Here is a 17,287-nt window from a genome sequence, read left to right as displayed (position 1 = left end):
TAACATAGAATTTCCTGACTTCCTTCTGACCCATGAAGACAGCCCCTACCTACCCCTGGTTGCTGCAGGAGCACCCTGTTCCAAATACTACCTACATGAAAGATGTTAGGACAGCTCAAGACTGGAATGTCATTTAGTGAAGGCAAGAATTGGGAGCAAACAGTGTAATTAGCCTAATGAAACTGTTTACCACAAAAAGCAAAAAGTACAATTTCTTTTCTTGTCAGAGCCCATGGGCAGCATGTCATCCATGGAAGTGAATGTGGACGTGCTGGAGCAGATGGACCTGATGGATATCTCAGACCAGGAGGCCCTTGATGTCTTCCTGAACTCTGGCGGAGAGGACAATATTGGGATGTCCCCTGGTATGGCCCAGCTTCTTCCACAAACCCTTTTTGTATATAGGAAGTAGTGAGGCACATGAACGCAGGCTGTTTTGACCTGTGTACGCAGTCCACTGCTTCCAGTGAGCTGCACTGGATTGGATGGCACTCTCCTGTGTGGCTCACACACAGCACAAGTGGAACTGAGTTTCTTACACTGATTTCATGTTTACCGAGTACTTGCTTCCTTAGTCCAGGCCTGACCTTGACCAGCTTTCCCAATGAGGTCCTTTTGTTTGTCACTCTGCACAGCTAGCTTTTCAGTTTCTTTTGAATACATGAGGGAAGGGCAACCCTTGGGCCATAGATAGATAGATAGATAGATAGATAGATAGACAGACAGACAGACAGACAGACAGACAGACCCACCCACCACAGTACTGAGGGTCCAGTTCCTCTGGACCCTCCACCCTTTGCAGAGCCAGGAATGATTTCGTCAGTGACTGGCTGTGTGTAAAAATCTTGATTCCTTGAAAATCCTAGTAAAATTGGAGAAGTGCTAAAGGCCAAATAATTCACCTTAGTACCAGTGAGTAGAAATTGAAGGAGCTGCAGGATCATCTAGGTTACCAAGTGTTGGTAACTTTTACCATGTGCCCCTAGCTTTGAACAGTGTTTATAACTGGACCTTACCCAGTGTCACAGGATAAAATAGGTGGTCAGCCAGCTTGTTAACCTGTGGCCCCTTCAACTAGGCTGTGGGACAGGATCTCAGGCAGTTCTCCTCAGTGGCAGTTCCCAACTGCCATACTTCTACTTTTTCTCTGCTTTTTCTACTTTCTTTAACAGAGATGGAATCCAAGCCCAGTCAGAGTGAAATGAGTCTTCAGATTTCACATCCCTCAGAGTCAGCATCCCAGCCACCTGCCTCACCCTCTGCCTGCACTGACCTAGACACTGCTGATGCCCCCCTCATCCAGTCTGATGAGGAGGAGGTACAGGTGGACACAGCCTTGGTCACATTACACACTGACAGAAAGTCCACCCCAGGTGTCAGTGATGACAGTGACTCAACTCAGGACATTTAAGCGACTTGGCAGCTGTGTGCTGAATCCTCCTGCAAAGCCAGGTGCTTAGAGGTTTTTCATTTTACACAATTGCTAATGGGATGTGAGAACCATTAGCGAAGCACTCATAATAAAGCTTATGGAATAAACACTGTGCAGACGGTGAGTATATGGGTTGTACAGAGCCCTCCGCCTCAACAAGTGCTTACAGCTGATATGTCCAAGAGTTCCTAAAGGAACACAGGTGTGGAGGTCCGCTGGTGAGGGGCTTGGAGGAAGTAGGACCTACGCCAGGCTGTATGGGCTCCGTGCCCTACCATAATGCTAACAGAGTCTGTTAGCATAACCAATAGTGGTCGAATTGGGATCTGAAAAACTTTACCTATCACCATCAGCCAAAAGCCTGCTATCAATGCTTGAAAACCTGGGCCTCAGTAGAAATAAACCCGAGGCAAGACAATTTAATTTGGCTTGCTTCCCAACGTCCCCAGGGGATGAGCTAGAGTCACAGCACAGAGTGGCTGAGCAGTAACATGGACATGCCTCTGTAGCTCTACTTCCTGGCCTAAGAGAGGACTTACAGCCCCTGCCCCACTGACCCTTCCCACGAGACAGACAAAATATCCAAAAAACTTGTTTTTATTATTAAACCTTGTAGTACAAACCTGAAAAGTAAACAAAGAACTGGCAATAAACCACACAGAGCCTCCCAGCGGGAGGGGTGCAGAGCAGCGCTAATAAATTAAATGTCAAACTGTAAGCCATAGGCGAAAGTTTACTGTCAAAAAGAGGGAAAAGTACACAGCAAGGCCATAAAAACTGGACAACCACATTGGAAAACACTCGACTGTTAGGTAATCATTAAATATTCCAAAACAGTTCAGTCTTCTGCAACAACAACCACCAGAGTGGATCCTAGGACGTTCCTGGCAGTCACCACTGGCAAGCTCAGTGCAATATGGGTAGCTACGGACTGATCCAATTAGGAAACAAAGAACAGCTTGTGAAAACAGTTTCCCTTTTTTATTCCACACATACTGTACACACAACCGGAGAAGGGCAACAGCTACTCCATTACCATGTTTTGTTGTTGTTGAGTGATGTAAGCAGCACTTATAAATGTTACAAGAAAAACCCTGTAAGCATCCAATCCAGCCGATGAAGAAACTGAAATGTAAGGCTTTTCTTCATCTTTTCTCCCCTTCCCTCCCCCCACCAAGAAAAGGCTCAAGTATTTAAAACAATTTACAGGAGTATGTACAAAAGGGATGGGATTTTTTTTCTTTTTTTTTTCTTTTTTTGTTAAAACATGAAGAGAAAAAATAGACAAGATGAGCACAGATGTGTTTTCACATTCAAAAAGAACTGCAGACTTAGTGGCTCTAAGTGTGAGGGAAACAAAGATTAATGCTGATGTGTAAGGGACACAAGCAGAGATGGAGGTGGAATGTCGGGAAATTGCACATGGATGACAGGGAAGCACTTACAGTCAACTGCTGTTTTCCTTTTCCTCAAGGATGCTATTTGAAGGGTTTTTTGTTTTTTGATATAAAGTAGCCAACAGCACCAAAAAAAATAACAGAATGGATTTCCTAATGAAATCAGGCACAGGTCTCCCTCAGTGACCCTCCAAGGCAGGCAGTCTTTGTCTTTGTCCTCCCTCTCCCTCGAACGGATGCATAGTGATGTGCTGGTATGAGAACCTCGTCACTCAAACCTCACATTTTGCCTTAAGCTGCCATAACCGCCCAGCCAAACCAACGGGGCTCTCCGGTTCCAAAAGTTACAAACTCCCCTTGCACATGACAGAAGAAAAGACAGCCAAAGTAAAGCCATTTCAAGTTTTCTTTTTTCTGTATGTGTGTGTATGTGTGTGTGTGTCTTCTATCCCTTTTCCAATCTAGAAAAATCTCATCTGACTGATGGTTTTAAAATTTGTTCTCCAAACTTCACCCTCTTCAAAAATGGGTTAAAAAGCCTTTATTCCTCAACAGTTACCAAACAAAACAAAAACAAACAAACAAAAAAGAGGCTTTTCTCAGCCAAGGGGCAATACAAATGAATACAGCCCCTCAAGGGTTTTAGACAGTGAGTGTACGGCAGCTTCCAAACCTGACTGCAGTATCTAGATATCTACGTACAAAAACTTGACCAGTTTAATGCTAAAACAAAATCAGTTCTCTAAAACCAGAAGAAATTCTTCTTTAGAGCTAGTGCAAAGACAGCTTGTATCCTACAGCAAGTACTCCAAACTAGAATATAGTAATTACAAAAAATATATAAGTGACCATGGGTTCGGCATCTTCATGAGGATGGGAGCCGAGATGGCGGCACGTCCACGGTCGCTCTCTTGCGGGGACCTCTTTTTGGTGTGGGTTTGTTGAGACAGTTCTCGATGCCACCGTGTTTGCCAGACACTTTGCCACATATCTGGTTGACCAAACTGATGATCTGCTCCTGCCAGGAGGACAGACAGACAACATGAAGTTAGCGCAGCAGAGGGGTCCCAGGCACCAAGTCTTATCAGTGTCACTGGACATTAGCAGGCTTTCTAAATAGCAGAGCCTTGTCAAGAGGGCAGGGTGATGCCTAAGCAAACTCCTGGGCTGACTGATAAGATTGCTGAGCACCGTACAGGCCTCTGCCTTTTGGGTTCTCAGCACCCACTAAAGCTCACAACTGCTAGTTAACACCACCTCTGGGGGATCTGACACCTTTGGCCCCTAGTGTACTTGCATTCACATGTATATAGCTAGCACGGCAGTGCTTTAATCCCAGCACTTGGGAGGCAGAGGCAGGTGGATTTCTAAGTTCAAGGCCAGCCTGGTCTACAGAGTGAGTTCTAGGACAGCCAAGGCTACACAGAGAAACCTTGTCTCAACTCCCCCTCCCAAAAAAAAGTATATGGACCTGAAAGACTGTGGATCCCATAGACACGCTCCCCAGCAGGTGGGTAGCACAGGTTTGCTGGGGAGTTAGGGCCTCAGTCTAAAGCATTCAACTAGGAACACAGGTCGTGGGCAGTGGCAGAGTCCACATCATCAAAGAGCATGACCACCACCACCATTCCCAGCACAGAGATGTAGAAACAGGCTCATAATTTCACAGCCTGTAAGACAGACATGGGCTCAAATGACCCCTTCCCTGCTGCATCCCCATATAGTCCACAGCCAAGAAAGTCCTCGAGGAAGCTCCTTTTCTGGCTGTAAAGACAAGGATCAGGGAGCCAGCATCTCATGAGGCTGCCATTGCAACCACCCTCTATTCAGTCACAGTTCTCTATTTCTTTAGTGACTGGGATAGATAGCACTGCCAGTGGCTATACAAGGTCAGGAGAAGCAAGATATCATTTAGCAGCTAGGGGCAAGGCTAAGTGAGAAAAGGTGACAAGCTCATGAGAGGGCAAGAAGTAGTCTGGCTAGGAAAGCCGGGAAGCAGAACAGCCAAGCATAGGAGAGGAGTGTCCATGGCTGCTAGTGTAGCCCAGAGTGCGGCCAGAAGAAAATGCTCTGTCTGTATAGTAGTCGTCCCAAAGGCAAAATGCAACATGCAATATCAAGGCAGGTGCAGTACGAACAGCTCCAAGTCAGGTACCTCCTGCGTAAAGAGTAACCTTGCTGAACGGAGTAAGCATAGAATCTGGCAGTCAGTGAGAACAAGAAAAACAAGGAAAGATGTTGGAAAGGCCAAGAATGATCTGTAGAATGAGTGCGGAGGATGTGAGGACAGATGGGGGCCAGATACACTGACAACAACCCAAGCTACCAGCTCTCCCGTCTAGAGACAATGGCCAGCACCCACATAGAGTGACAGTGACTCCATTCAGTCTCTACCCTGCAAAGCATGACTAGGCACTAAGCTAACATCAACTCGCTTGTATTCAGAGCCCTGCCCGAATCAGAACTCACCTCGTCGTAGCGGTACATCAGCTTCAGCCCACGGCAAGACTTCTGTTTCTCCACATGGCGCAGAGCACATTCCAGGCAGAACACGACGTTCTCATTCTCCTGTACCACCTGGAGGTAAAGTGATCAAGCTGAGTTCAAGGGGGCCTGTCCACACATCTGCCCAAACCTGACTCAGTGATTCACAACAGTACAACCCTGCAACTGGGTCTTCAACTAGGGCAGTGGGAAGGAGGGGGAGGTAAGAAAGGAAAAGCCCATGCCTTAGCTCTTCTCCGGAGATGGGACAAAATATACTTGCACTGCCTTAGAGGTCAGGACTTGGGAGAGTTTCTGACCAAAATACATTGCCTGCAGGATATTGCAACCATGCCCCCTTCCAGAGGACATGTCAGGACCCCTTTAAACTAGACATGTCCGCAAATATAGCAGAGAGAGGCATCAAGTACTGCTGCCTACCAAACAAGTGCCCTACTATTGTGGACTTGGCTTAAAGCTTGCATTATTTGGGTTCCCTAAATTGAACGAGAATCCCGCATGTGAGACGCTGAAGGTCCTGCCCCAAGCTGGTTCTGACTCGTAAATAAAGGTAGAACTTGAGGATTCCTGTGCAAGGGGACCAATAGGAGAGAGCAGAATCGCCATGTCGGGAAAGGAATGAGATCCAGGCTTGAGAGCTGCAGAAGGGAGAGCACACCAATCATGGGAGAGCTGGGGAAGAGCAGGCCCAGGGAAGCAAAGATGAAATACAGATTTTAGGAAGAAATAACTCAGGAGGCATGAGCAACATAAGACATTTAGGAGAGGCCCAGCAATTGAGCCTCTCCTATTAAATATTAAATATAAGCCTCCCTCCCTTCCTCTTCCTCCTCCTCCTCCTCCCTGTGTGTGTGTCTCATTCACAACTCCAGAACATTGGGGCAGATAGCAAGGAACTTATGCCACCAATGCCGGGTGATTAGAGCGGACTTATCAACTACTGCTGCTACCTGAGGTTAACATGGAAAGCCACTGACCCTAGAGGGCCTACAAGAAGGGCCTGTGTACTTACCCTTTATATAGCCCTTAAGTCCTATCACCTGTATGTTACCAAAAGAAATAGGAGAAAATGGTCTCAACACTTGGGTGCAAATATTTGGCAGGCCTTTAAATCTAGGGCTTTTTTTAGAACCCTCCATGAAAACAAAAATTTCAAAACAACAGGTTGCCCCTGAAAGACTCCAAGGACTAGTCACAAATTCGGTGGTTATAAGCAAAACACATTTGTTCCTATTAATAAAACCCCACCAAGGTTAATCTTTATTGCCAGTCTGACAGAATCTAGAATCACAGAGGATAATACACTGGGAATGTTGGAGGGTGTTTCCCCAGAAGATTTAACTGAATGTGGGTGCTACAATCAATGGGGTGGGGCACTAGTGGAAGAAAAAGCTAGGGATTTAGGGGAGACCACCGGTACTAGATAGAACTTCCCACTGTGGCCAACTGACTCCCAGAACTGCTGCTGTAGTGTGAGGAGGCTGGATCTGAATGAAGCCCTAAAGCAGGTGGTGGTGTCGCCATGGTGCACATACTCACCATCGACAGGTAGCACAAGTGCTGGCAGATCTGGCACCTCCTCTCTGAAGTTTCCAGCTGCAGCCACTTTCGAGGCTTTTTCTTCCCATCCGCCACTGTGCTGTTGCCATCATGGCTGCCATAGCGTGCAGAAGAGTGAAGGCCAGCCTCGAACAACTGCCTGCGCTGTCGCAGCTCTGTATCCCTATGCAGGGAAGTGGGAAGTGTCATCAGACGGTTGAATGCCCACAATGAATACTTGCTGCCCGTTAAAAAGGACATGTCATCACCCCTTTAGACTAGATCACTGAGTCAGAGCAGAGGAGAGAAGCCCAACAACTTTCTGTACTATTATTACCAAAAGTTCAGCACTGACCACAAAGAGGGATGACAGCTTGGGATCACTCTTCAGTATCAGCTCACCGAGAGCTTCCCAATATCATACAGAAGACAATAGAGGAAATAGCAGAAGGCCTGCCGTTCAGGGAACATGTTCAAAGTGGGCCTGCAGCTAGCCCTATGGCTCCCCTGAGGTCCGGAGCCCTGGGTCTATCCACACTACCTGAGCTCGTCCAGAAGGGCTGAGATGGTACTGAGGGTGGGACCGTTTTCCTTTTTTGCTTCTGCTTGTGCAATCTGGTAGAGCAACTTCTCCATGGAGAATGGCTTAGCTATATGGCGGCGCTTCATCTCCTGAAAGAAGAATCACCGTTGCAGAGGGTCTATTTCCATGATTAAGGAACAGCCAAGGTTCACAGGGGCACAGAAGCTGTGTGAATTTCTAAAGTAGACACTGGACTTAGATTAATACTATTAGTTGTTCAACCATTTTGCTTACCTGGAGAATAATAGTACTGAGTCCTGGCACCTCATTGCCAGCATGAGGCAGAACCACAACTCAGAATGAGCAGAGATGTTCTATGTACTCAGATCCAGTATTTATCTTGAATATTTGAGTGGTCAGGTATTTATTGGAAGTCAAAAGCTTCATAATATCAACCAGAAACACTTTCCTATAAAAAGTTCCAGGCATCGAAGATCCCCAGCACCACCAATGACAGAACCTCAGAGGCAATAGTTGAGTCAGTATTCCATCCGATGCCAAGGTCGCCGGCTCTGCTTACCTTGGCAGTCTCGAAGCCCATGCTTGTCCACTGGGTGGTAGCAAAGTGCACTGTCTCTGAGACGTTGTAGCCACAACATACTTTGGACACAAAGGATCCCGGGAAGCAGACCACAAACTGCCCACTCTGCTGTACAGTCCTGTGGACCTTGATCCCCTTCTTGCACAGCACCTCTGGGGAAATCTGGGGAGATAGTGCTGACTGAGATGCATGCCCCTAATTGCCCTGCTGGGCAACCCTTCTGGACATGGCATATATAAGGACACCAGCCAGGTTATGGTAAAGTTCAGCTGTACAGGAACCCTGATAGAGGGACTGCTTAACAAGCCAGATTATGATTATTCAGAAAATATCAAACAAGACAATCATGAAAACACAAGTCAATGCTAGCCTGATGGTGATGTCAATTTTGTGCAAGGCAGAGGCCACAGTGAGCACACAGCTTCCTCCTCCTTAGGCCCATAAACCTTTCTGTAGCACATCCAGGCCCAACCAAGCATTATCAGAATCTGAAAACAGAATCAATTTCAGTCCCTAAGCCATTGTGTAGGTGGACAAGAATAGACCTACCATTACGTTGCTCTCCAGCATCTGCAGCCCCGGGGTACCATTGCCCTGCAGTAGGGTGTGGACCACATCCTCCAGCTTGTTCTCCTCCTCAGCAGGAATGCAATACCTGGGGTGTTGGAAATAGAAGAGAAGTTTGGTGAGACCTCTGTGGGGCAGCTGGGCTGGAGTGCTGGCCCAGTGCCTTGCTCTGTTGCTGTTGGCTGCTTCTGGCCAGCACACAGCCAAACCACAGGCACAGCCTTATACAAACTGCTGACTTTCTATGCAGATCTGCCTCAGGGTGAGCCAAGTCTTCAAACCCAAGCCAGATAGTGAAGCCCGCTATAATTCAGAAACAGACAACTACACACTTCCTCAGCCTGGGTGAGTTCTGACAGTGCAAATGGCCAAGTTCTCAAGCAGAGGAATAGGATTTGATGCTGTTCATGACGGGAAAACATAGGACATAGGTCCCCACCAGAGAGGACCTGGAGCTACTTACTGGTCAGGAAGAGACTTATAGGAAGCCAAGCCCAGTGCATAGACACACAGACCATTTATTTACACAGCCAGGGCCACAACTGCCAGAAAACTAGGAATGTCCTCAAAGATCTGGGGAGCTCTTGCTTTCTCTACTGTCAGAACCCAGGTTGAGGAATTGTGGTTAGAAAGACAAAAGAAGAATAGAAGCCTATATGTAGGTCTAGGATACATAGACTATACCTTATGGAGACGGGGAGGAGGCTTCAGTGGGAGAAAAGGCTGCAAATGTAGTAACTCAGTCAAGGGGACAATCTACATAGACCTCACTCAATCCCTCAAGGAGCCAGGCTCAGAGCAGGGCCAGTTGTCTGAATGACTGTTGCCTGGGCAAATGGTTATCACAGTACATTGGGGTCTTGAAAGGACCTGGGGCTGCTAAAGCCAGAGTTCCTAGTCAATACTAAGATCATGGGAACAGAGACAAAGCTGCCAGGCCTCCTTCCTCAGCTCCACACCTACACAGTACCATAAGCTTGGCCAAAAAACAACTCCAACATTCAGCCATTTATCATGCAATTATGTCTCTGTGGCAAATCTTGGTCTAAATTGCTGAAGGAAGGTACCAGCCACATTTTCCCAAAATACGCATATCATTTCAAAGCCAATATATTCCATTACCATGTGCCATAAAGTTCACTGATCATATCCCTGGCTCTGCTTTCTTGTATGCCATTATGAGCCAGGGATAAGACTTCAAAAAGTCACATACCCTCGTTTCAACATCTCCAACGACACATTCGAGCTATAAAAAACAACGTGCATTCACATTCACTGGATAGTTTTATGTCAACCTGACACAAGCTGAAGTCATCTGAGAGAAAGGAAATCTCAAGAAAATGCCTCTATAAGGCTGGGCAGTGGTGGCGCAGGCCTTTAATCCCAGCACTTCGGAGGCAGAGGAAGGCGGATTTCTGAGTTCAAGGCCAGCCTGGTATACAGAGTGAGTTCCAGGACAGCCAGGGATATATAGAGAAACCCTGTTTTGTGGGGGCTGGAGGAGGGGGGTGAAGCCCCCCAGCTGCTGGCAAGCCTACAAGGAATTTTCATAGTTACTGATAAATGGGGAAGACCAAACTGATTGTAGGTAAGGCCACCCCTGGGCTAGAGGGCCTGGGTTCTATAAGAAAGAAGGCTGAGCAAGCCAGTAAGTAGCACCCCTCCACGGCCTCTGCATCAGCTCTGGCCTTCGGGTTCTAATCTTAACTTTGTTGATGATGAACAGTAATATGGAAGCATAAGCCAAATAAAATAAACCCTTTCCTCCCCAGCTTGCTTTTGGAAATGGAGTCTCATCATAACAATAGGAACCCTGCTTAGAACACTCACATCTTCACATGCCTGTGCCACAGGTCAGTGCTAGCAGGAGGCAGGATCTTGACCATGTCCATGAGAGTATGTGTGGCACACTCCACAGCTACCATCTGCCCTTTGCCCATGAGCACTATTATCTGACTCCACACATGTCAACCTACAGCACCAGGTCCCATCGGATACTGAAGATCACACTCACACACAGACCCTCCTTGCTCATCAGGACATGAACAAACTATACACCACACTAGCAGACTGCTGCCCACATGGGACATCAGTTGAAGATTCTAGTTAATAAAGAATATCTCATCATCCCCCTAGGGCAATAAGCGAGTTAATGGAGATGAGTATGAGACCAGCAGGCTGTGAGACTAGGAGACAGGACGTCCTATGATATGCAGTCAACCCCCATCTGCTGCTGGAACACAGACATCAGAGAGCTCAGCCATCAACAGACCACAGAGGACCAACAAAGAGAGTATAGGCCACACACCTCATGGGGACACAGTTCCTGACAATGCATCATCTGGGTAGACTAGGTCTAGAGCTCTTCCCAAAGGCCACTTAGGTAAAGCTGCCCAGACCAGTCTCCCCAAGGTACTTTTTATGAATGCTGCTATGAAATCAACTGTGAGAATTCCATAAAATATAATTTGGGGGGGGGGGGGGGGGGGGGGGGCAGCAAATTAAGCAGGCAATTCACAGCGAACACTTGTAGCACAGGTAGAAAGCCCGGTCACTGGCTAGGGGAAAGCACATCTCTTGGCCGCAGGATTGGGCCCTTCACAGCATCCACTCCCTGAGACGCCTAAAGCTTCTATACCTGCTGCTGGGCCTGAGTACTCACCAAATGCAGTCAGCACCAGTGTGTAAGTAGTCAATATATGGAAGGTGATTTTGGTCTCGAGACCAGCATGAGGTAGAAAAGACCATGCCAATATTTAGCCAGGGAATAGTCACTCCTACAACATAAAGAGATGTCATTTAGAGCAACAGTGCTTCAGAGTGACAGCAATTAAGAGTGTCCTCAGGAGAGGCATATGGGATTCTGCCTCTCACAGATATAACACTAGAAGAAAAAGCTGTCCGCTCCTTCCCACTTGCAACATAAGATAGAGTCTTGCATTGGGGCTGAGTAGCTTGTAGACCCTTAGCCCTCTCAGATGCCTCTGTCCAGAGTGAACAAGGTGGGATCCATGGCTCCTGGCTTGGACAGAAGGAAGTCTCTCAGGCTTCCCTTGCAAGGCCCAAAGCATCCCCAGTAAGCAGAGCCTCCACGGGGTGGCTTTACCTACCTCAGAAGCAGCTTCTGCTTCTCAGCAATTACTGTGACTGCTAGCAAGACCAGCTGTTAGGAGTCCAAATTTAGAAAGCTGAAAAGCTTTTCTAATACTCTGATTTCAATTAGAGTCCCCAGCCATGTAGGAGTCCAGTTTTCCAGACTTCATTACACTGCATGCACTCTGTACCCAAGGCCCCTGGCCTCTCTGCTAGTGAGCCACCCAGCTTTGTTTTCGCAATGAAGCCACGAGAGAAGGGGGGCATTTTAAGGTCATGCTTACCAGGCACAGCACCGAGGTGACGCAGGATGGACCCTGTGTTATTGGGGAGGACAGTGAGGTTCCATCCATGCCTGCAGAGAGAGAGGAGCTGTCAACGCTGGAGGGGAAGAGTACCATCTGTCCCCAAACTATGGACAAGAGAGTGGACAATTACCTTGAAAAGGGTTCCGATTTTCCCACCGGGAACCCGCTGCCATGGGTATTAGTGTCCACCTTTCCACAGTGAACTGCTACATGGCAGTCCTTCTCCTCCACTAACCTCCAGTACTCTTGCTGTTGAGAAAAGGAAAAACCAGTCAGTGTCTGTATGCTACGTGAACCCTGAGACACAGCTGAACACTATATCCAGTCTATCAGGAACCTCCCCCAGAAGCTAAGGCAATGACACAACAGTCATCTCTGGGGGACATCCTCAGAGAGCTGGCTGTAGGCTCTCTGGATACACCGTGATGCCTGCCCAGGATGACAGCTGAGGCAAACACTGAGGGAAACCATCCACGTGTGCTGGAAGGCTGAGCATCCCAGCCTTTAAATTCTGACGCTGTGCAGAGAAATCAGTCACAGTTTGGACAGGAGATGCCTGAATCAGAAAGCAGGCCAAAGTCCGCCTAGCTTTGGGACAATGACTATACACTAACGTGAACAGACAGATCTCACAGAAATGTAGACTTAAATACTTTGTTACACAAGTGTTTGGACCTGAGCTTAGATTTCAAAAGCCTAACAAAAACTGCATGACAGAGTCCATCTGTGATCCCAGCACATCTGGAGCAATACAGCAAGTGGTCAGGGGAGAAACACCAGATACTCACAAGCCTTGTAGGGGCAGCAGTTAACAATCATGAGAATAAGGGGAGAAAGACTTGTATACTCCCATTGGAGACTAAATGCACTTGCATACAGCACAACTGCTCCTTGCCATCACGCACACACACACACACACACACAGCGCTATAATCTGAGCTGATTCCACTAGGATAGGGGCAGTTTGAGAAGGCAGTAAGTCAAGAGTGAAGCAATAGTGTTGTTTGTTTCCACTTGAAGATGGTCCTGCCTCCACCCCAGCTTCACTTTCTTGCTGCACTTTCAATCCATTCTCCTCCCACCAAACCCAAGCATGAACCTTGTGTAAGAAACTCAGCCAATGAGCATCTAGGATCAGACTGCAACCCATATCCCAGTTATAGAAGGACACACGAGAGGCCTTTCTGAAGGGCCAAATGGCCACAAACCATAAAGGAATGCTGTGCGATTGCAAGCACTAACATCTAGAGGAGACCCAAGAACTTCCACAGCAGCTGGCACAAACTGAAATATGAATTTCAGCAAACCTTCAATTTTGCTTTAATATTCAGGTTACAGTTACAGCAAAATCTTTCTGAGGAAAAAAATTCCTAAATAGAAGACTGTAAAATGAGGTACAGACACTAGTAACCACCACGAGCTTATCCTGGAGACCCAAGAACACAGGAGGGACAAGAAAGGCTTTCTTTCTAGCTTCGAAGGCTGAATCCTCTCAAACTGGCATGTGTGCCATAGTGTCATAAGGTGTCAAGAGCAACTGTGATGGCCACATGGGTGTCAGACCAGTTCAATGTAATGTCCATCATAGACAGAGCTGAACCTAGAGTTGGAAGTAGATGTCAAGCTCCAGGTTACAGAGCTAGGCAGAGCTTGAATAGCAACAGAATTATCCAAAGTACTAAAACCAGAGCCAATTAAAAAGCTGGCTGGGAACCTGTCACCCTTCAGGAGAAACTCCACCTCCCCAAGACTTTCCTCTTCCTAGCTCCAACTGTGCTGAGCCAGGGACCTGAACTGGCTTCTCTCCCTTCACAACCTCTGCTAGATTCCTATGTCAGCAGCTTGAGAGGCTGAGGGACTCTACTGGGCACTGGCCAGGGAATATACACAAACAGGACCAGCTCTATTCTGCAGCACCTCACACAGAACAGCTGCTAATTGGCCCGGGCACAGAAGAGCACACTGTCTTTCCAACACTGCACTAACTCTAAGAAGAGAGCTGGCAGTAGCACAAAAATGGCCACCTGCCAATCCCATTACATAAGAACAGGAGAGGAGAAAAGCGCACCATGACTTCAGGGGATTCCAAACATTCTCCTCAGAACACACAGAGAGCATGGGGGAGAGGCAGTTCAATGAGGGTGAAAACTGCCAGCTGGACCAGTGATGGAGACCAGGCACGCCCCCAGGCCCTTCCGGCAAACTAGGAATTCCTAAAGAAAATGCCTGGCTGCCCAAGCACGGACACAAAGGACAAACTCTGCCTCCGTGTCCCAATGTGCTGCACCAAGCCTAAGGACTCTTCCTAGTGTCACTGGAAGTTGTATGGAGTTGCCTAACTTACCTCGATCTCTGCTGGTGCGGGCTCCTTGCTGAAGCACATGTTCATGATATTTCTTGCTGTTCGATAAAAAGTTGTTAGAGAAACAGATCTTCCCTGAAACAACGAAAACAGCAGAAGAGTACAGCTTAAGACCTAGTTTATGCCAGGACATAAATTTCTGTCACAGGTCTCTGCCCAGCGGCTTTCCCATGGTGACACAGACACACTGTGGGCTCAGGGGGTGACAACACCCACATAAGTTGGTTATCCCAGTCCACTCTGCGATTGAGAGCACACAACCCCTTCCCCACCCTGCCTGCGCAGCCTCTGTACCTTATAGATGCACTTGTGGAAGTCATTGAGGACACCTTTGTCTTCTTCCTCCTCTTTGACCACTTCTTTTTCCTGAGCGAACAGTCGCCGCCGGCCTGTCTTGAGTGGGGCCCGGCCCACCTCCTTGAGCTTGCTACGAAAGCCATTCCTGGGTGTAACGCCATGGATGAGCCCATTCTTGGGCTCAAAGCGGGGCAGGGAGTGGAACTTGTGGTGGTCGTTCTCTGTGTGCCCCTCTAACGGCCCCTTGCGCTTTTCCAGGATCTCCTTCTCCATCAGCACCTCCTTCTCCAGCCGTCGGTGCTCCTCGGGGGACAAGGAGTCATAGGAAAGCAGGTACTGGCAGTAGGCCTCCTGCAGCTTGGCCAGCCGGTCCTGGGCAGTTTTGGGAATGCGCAGCATGTCTGCTAGTTTGTTCCATTTTTTGAGGTCAGTCACTTGCTGCATGCCGCCCATCTCATTAATCAGCCGGAAAAAGCAGGCCAGGTCGAGCTCACAACCTCCTGGGCAGTGATAGGGTGAAATGGTCAAGAAGGATATAAAGAAAATTAGGGTTTTTTTCTATGTTCTATTAGTCCTGAAAACCTACTACAAAACTGCTGCTCTTAAAGCACCCAGCAGCCAGCTTGCATGTACAAACAGTTTTGAGCACTAGGGTCGTGGCTAAACAAAGCAAACAGATTAGGAAGATGACCAGAAATAGCATCTGAGGAGTTGATCAGAAGGAAGGAAAGAAGTAGCCATGCCCAGAAGAGGATCACTGAAATGGTACCAAAGCTGGGGCCTCAGCATTGACTAGGGCACTACTACACAGAGGGGTACAGGTGACTGGAGCAAAGCACGGCCAGGGCTTCCCCATAGCTTACTGCATCATCAATACTGTGGAGGGATGTGCAAATGTGACCAAAGCCAAGTCTCTCCCAAATAGCCTAGCTTTCACTCCTAAAGGCTTTTTTGTCTCATCCATTAAAAAAACAGAGGGTACTTATCCCCGAAAAGATGAACTGTTTATCAAAACTCAAATATGGAGCTGGGTAATGGTGGTGCATACCTTTAATCCCAGCACTTGGGAAGCAGAGGCAAGCAGATTTCTGAGTTCAAGGCCAGCCTGGTCTACAGAGTGAGTTCCAGGACAGCCAGGGCTATACAGAGAAACCCTGTCTTGCGGAGGGGGGGAGGGGGGATGGACCTCAAATATAGGCTGGGCTATGGGGGTCAGTGTGGCAACCTAACCTGTGCCAGACAAACAAAACAATAATACAACCAAAATAGAAACAAATTCATCTCAGATGTATGTAAATACAGACCATATCTATCCCTCCATCCACCTGGATGGAGAATGGAGCAGCCACATCATTAAAAAGAAGAGTAACTGCCAACACAAAGAAACCAAAAAACAACAAAACAAGAAATTCTTCAACCTTCCAAAGTAAGGCTGAATTGACATTAAAATTAAAAGAACTATGGCACCAGATGACACGGTGCAGGAACAGGCTAGGCACTGAATGTCCCACCACCTATCCTGTCCAGCCGGCTACAGTCCCTGGACTGTTCTGTCAGTAAGATGGAGACAACAGCCTAGATCCCATTTATTGCTCTACCATAGGCTCACAGGCATATCAACCGCAATTGATCAATTGCGGTTGATATGCCTGTGAGCCTATGGAGGGAGGGGAGGCACTCAGAGAAACAGCCTGCAGACCCAGCAGGTGCAGGTCCCACAAAGTTGCAGTGACAAATAAAGGTATCTGTCATGTAAAACCTTCTCCATGAAATGAAATGTTCCCAGTGTGCCAACATGGTCCAGAACACACAAGCTACAGTGCATCTTTTTTAGTACTTCCAAAATGAAAGTATTAACTATTCATGCGGTCCTAAATGACATGCATAGTTGTAAAGTTCCTTAGAACTCTTAGAACACAATCAACCCTCATTCCATGGCTACAGAGACACCTTGTACCACCAACCAAGGATTCACTTACTAAGTGCCTTCTGGGAGAGAGGCTCCCCAGGAGTCATAAAAAGACACATAAAAGTTACCAGCTCCTACCCAGTGGAATCCCTAGGTCTGAAGCCTGCATGGGTCATGAGCAGAGTGAGTGACCCCTGGGTATTTTATCCTATGGTAATGCCAAAGGACACAAACATAAGCAATTATTAAGTGACTCATGGTTTACAAGGGAAAACAACAAGTTTGCAACAATGCAACAAGTCTCTGGGTTACCATGGCAACTTTACCTGCCATCCCACCTGTTCCCCAACACAAAAGCACTGTGCACTAGAAGGGAGTGGCACCTACCAAGCCACAGAACTCACTTGCTTCTGGATTACCAGAGGGCTGGCAGAGGGGTTAATTATCTATGGGCCTATCCAAAGCCTGTTCCTCCCATGCCAACACTGGAAGGAGATGACAAACCAAAAAGAATTCAGGAGCCACCCATCAGGCATGTTTAACGGCAGCCTCCTGGGAAGAGGAGTTATACCAACTCTCTACCTGCTAATGGTCACTCATGTATCTGGGCTGACTGCTGAGCTATTTCATATATCCCAACCACTACGTAACAGCTGAAACCTATGGGGAGGGTAGCTGCTGGCCACCCAAAGGACTGGCTTCACTGCAAAAGCCAACTGGCCTTCACTAGAAAAGTCTGTCCTGGGACCAAAAA

The 17,287-nt window shown here is 47.6% G+C and overlaps 2 protein-coding genes across 7 annotated transcripts in view; one reads left to right on the top strand and one right to left on the bottom strand.

Moving 5' to 3' along the window:
- Positions 1-1,544, top strand: part of Dtnbp1 (dystrobrevin binding protein 1) — a 94,352-nt gene extending 92,808 nt beyond the window's left edge. For both annotated transcript variants that reach the window (XM_031359581.1, XM_031359582.1), the window contains exons 9-10: positions 228-365; positions 1,173-1,544. In XM_031359581.1, the coding sequence (XP_031215441.1) occupies positions 228-365; positions 1,173-1,411 (377 nt within the window). In that variant the 3' untranslated portion in view covers positions 1,412-1,544. The remainder of the gene's footprint in view (positions 1-227; positions 366-1,172) is intronic.
- Positions 1,545-2,013: 469 nt separating this feature from the next.
- Jarid2 (jumonji and AT-rich interaction domain containing 2) overlaps positions 2,014-17,287 on the bottom strand; it is a 177,599-nt gene continuing 162,325 nt past the window's right edge. For 3 of the 5 annotated variants that reach the window (XM_031359578.1, XM_031359579.1, XM_031359577.1), the window contains 11 exons: positions 14,622-15,124; positions 14,310-14,402; positions 12,096-12,214; positions 11,942-12,012; positions 11,227-11,341; positions 8,547-8,652; positions 7,977-8,159; positions 7,415-7,545; positions 6,874-7,057; positions 5,299-5,406; positions 2,014-3,847 (listed from right to left, as the gene is read on the bottom strand). In XM_031359578.1, the coding sequence (XP_031215438.1) occupies positions 3,695-3,847; positions 5,299-5,406; positions 6,874-7,057; positions 7,415-7,545; positions 7,977-8,159; positions 8,547-8,652; positions 11,227-11,341; positions 11,942-12,012; positions 12,096-12,214; positions 14,310-14,402; positions 14,622-15,124 (1,766 nt within the window). In that variant the 3' untranslated portion in view covers positions 2,014-3,694. The remainder of the gene's footprint in view (positions 3,848-5,298; positions 5,407-6,873; positions 7,058-7,414; positions 7,546-7,976; positions 8,160-8,546; positions 8,653-11,226; positions 11,342-11,941; positions 12,013-12,095; positions 12,215-14,309; positions 14,403-14,621; positions 15,125-17,287) is intronic. The other 2 variants (XM_031359576.1, XM_031359580.1) reach the window with 1 other exon arrangement.

The sequence above is a fragment of the Mastomys coucha genome, unplaced genomic scaffold (genome assembly GCF_008632895.1).
Source record: "Mastomys coucha isolate ucsf_1 unplaced genomic scaffold, UCSF_Mcou_1 pScaffold7, whole genome shotgun sequence".
Classification (NCBI taxonomy): Eukaryota; Metazoa; Chordata; class Mammalia; order Rodentia; family Muridae; genus Mastomys; species Mastomys coucha.
Note: the sequence above shows the minus strand (reverse complement) of the source record. Positions and strands in the feature narration are given on the sequence as shown.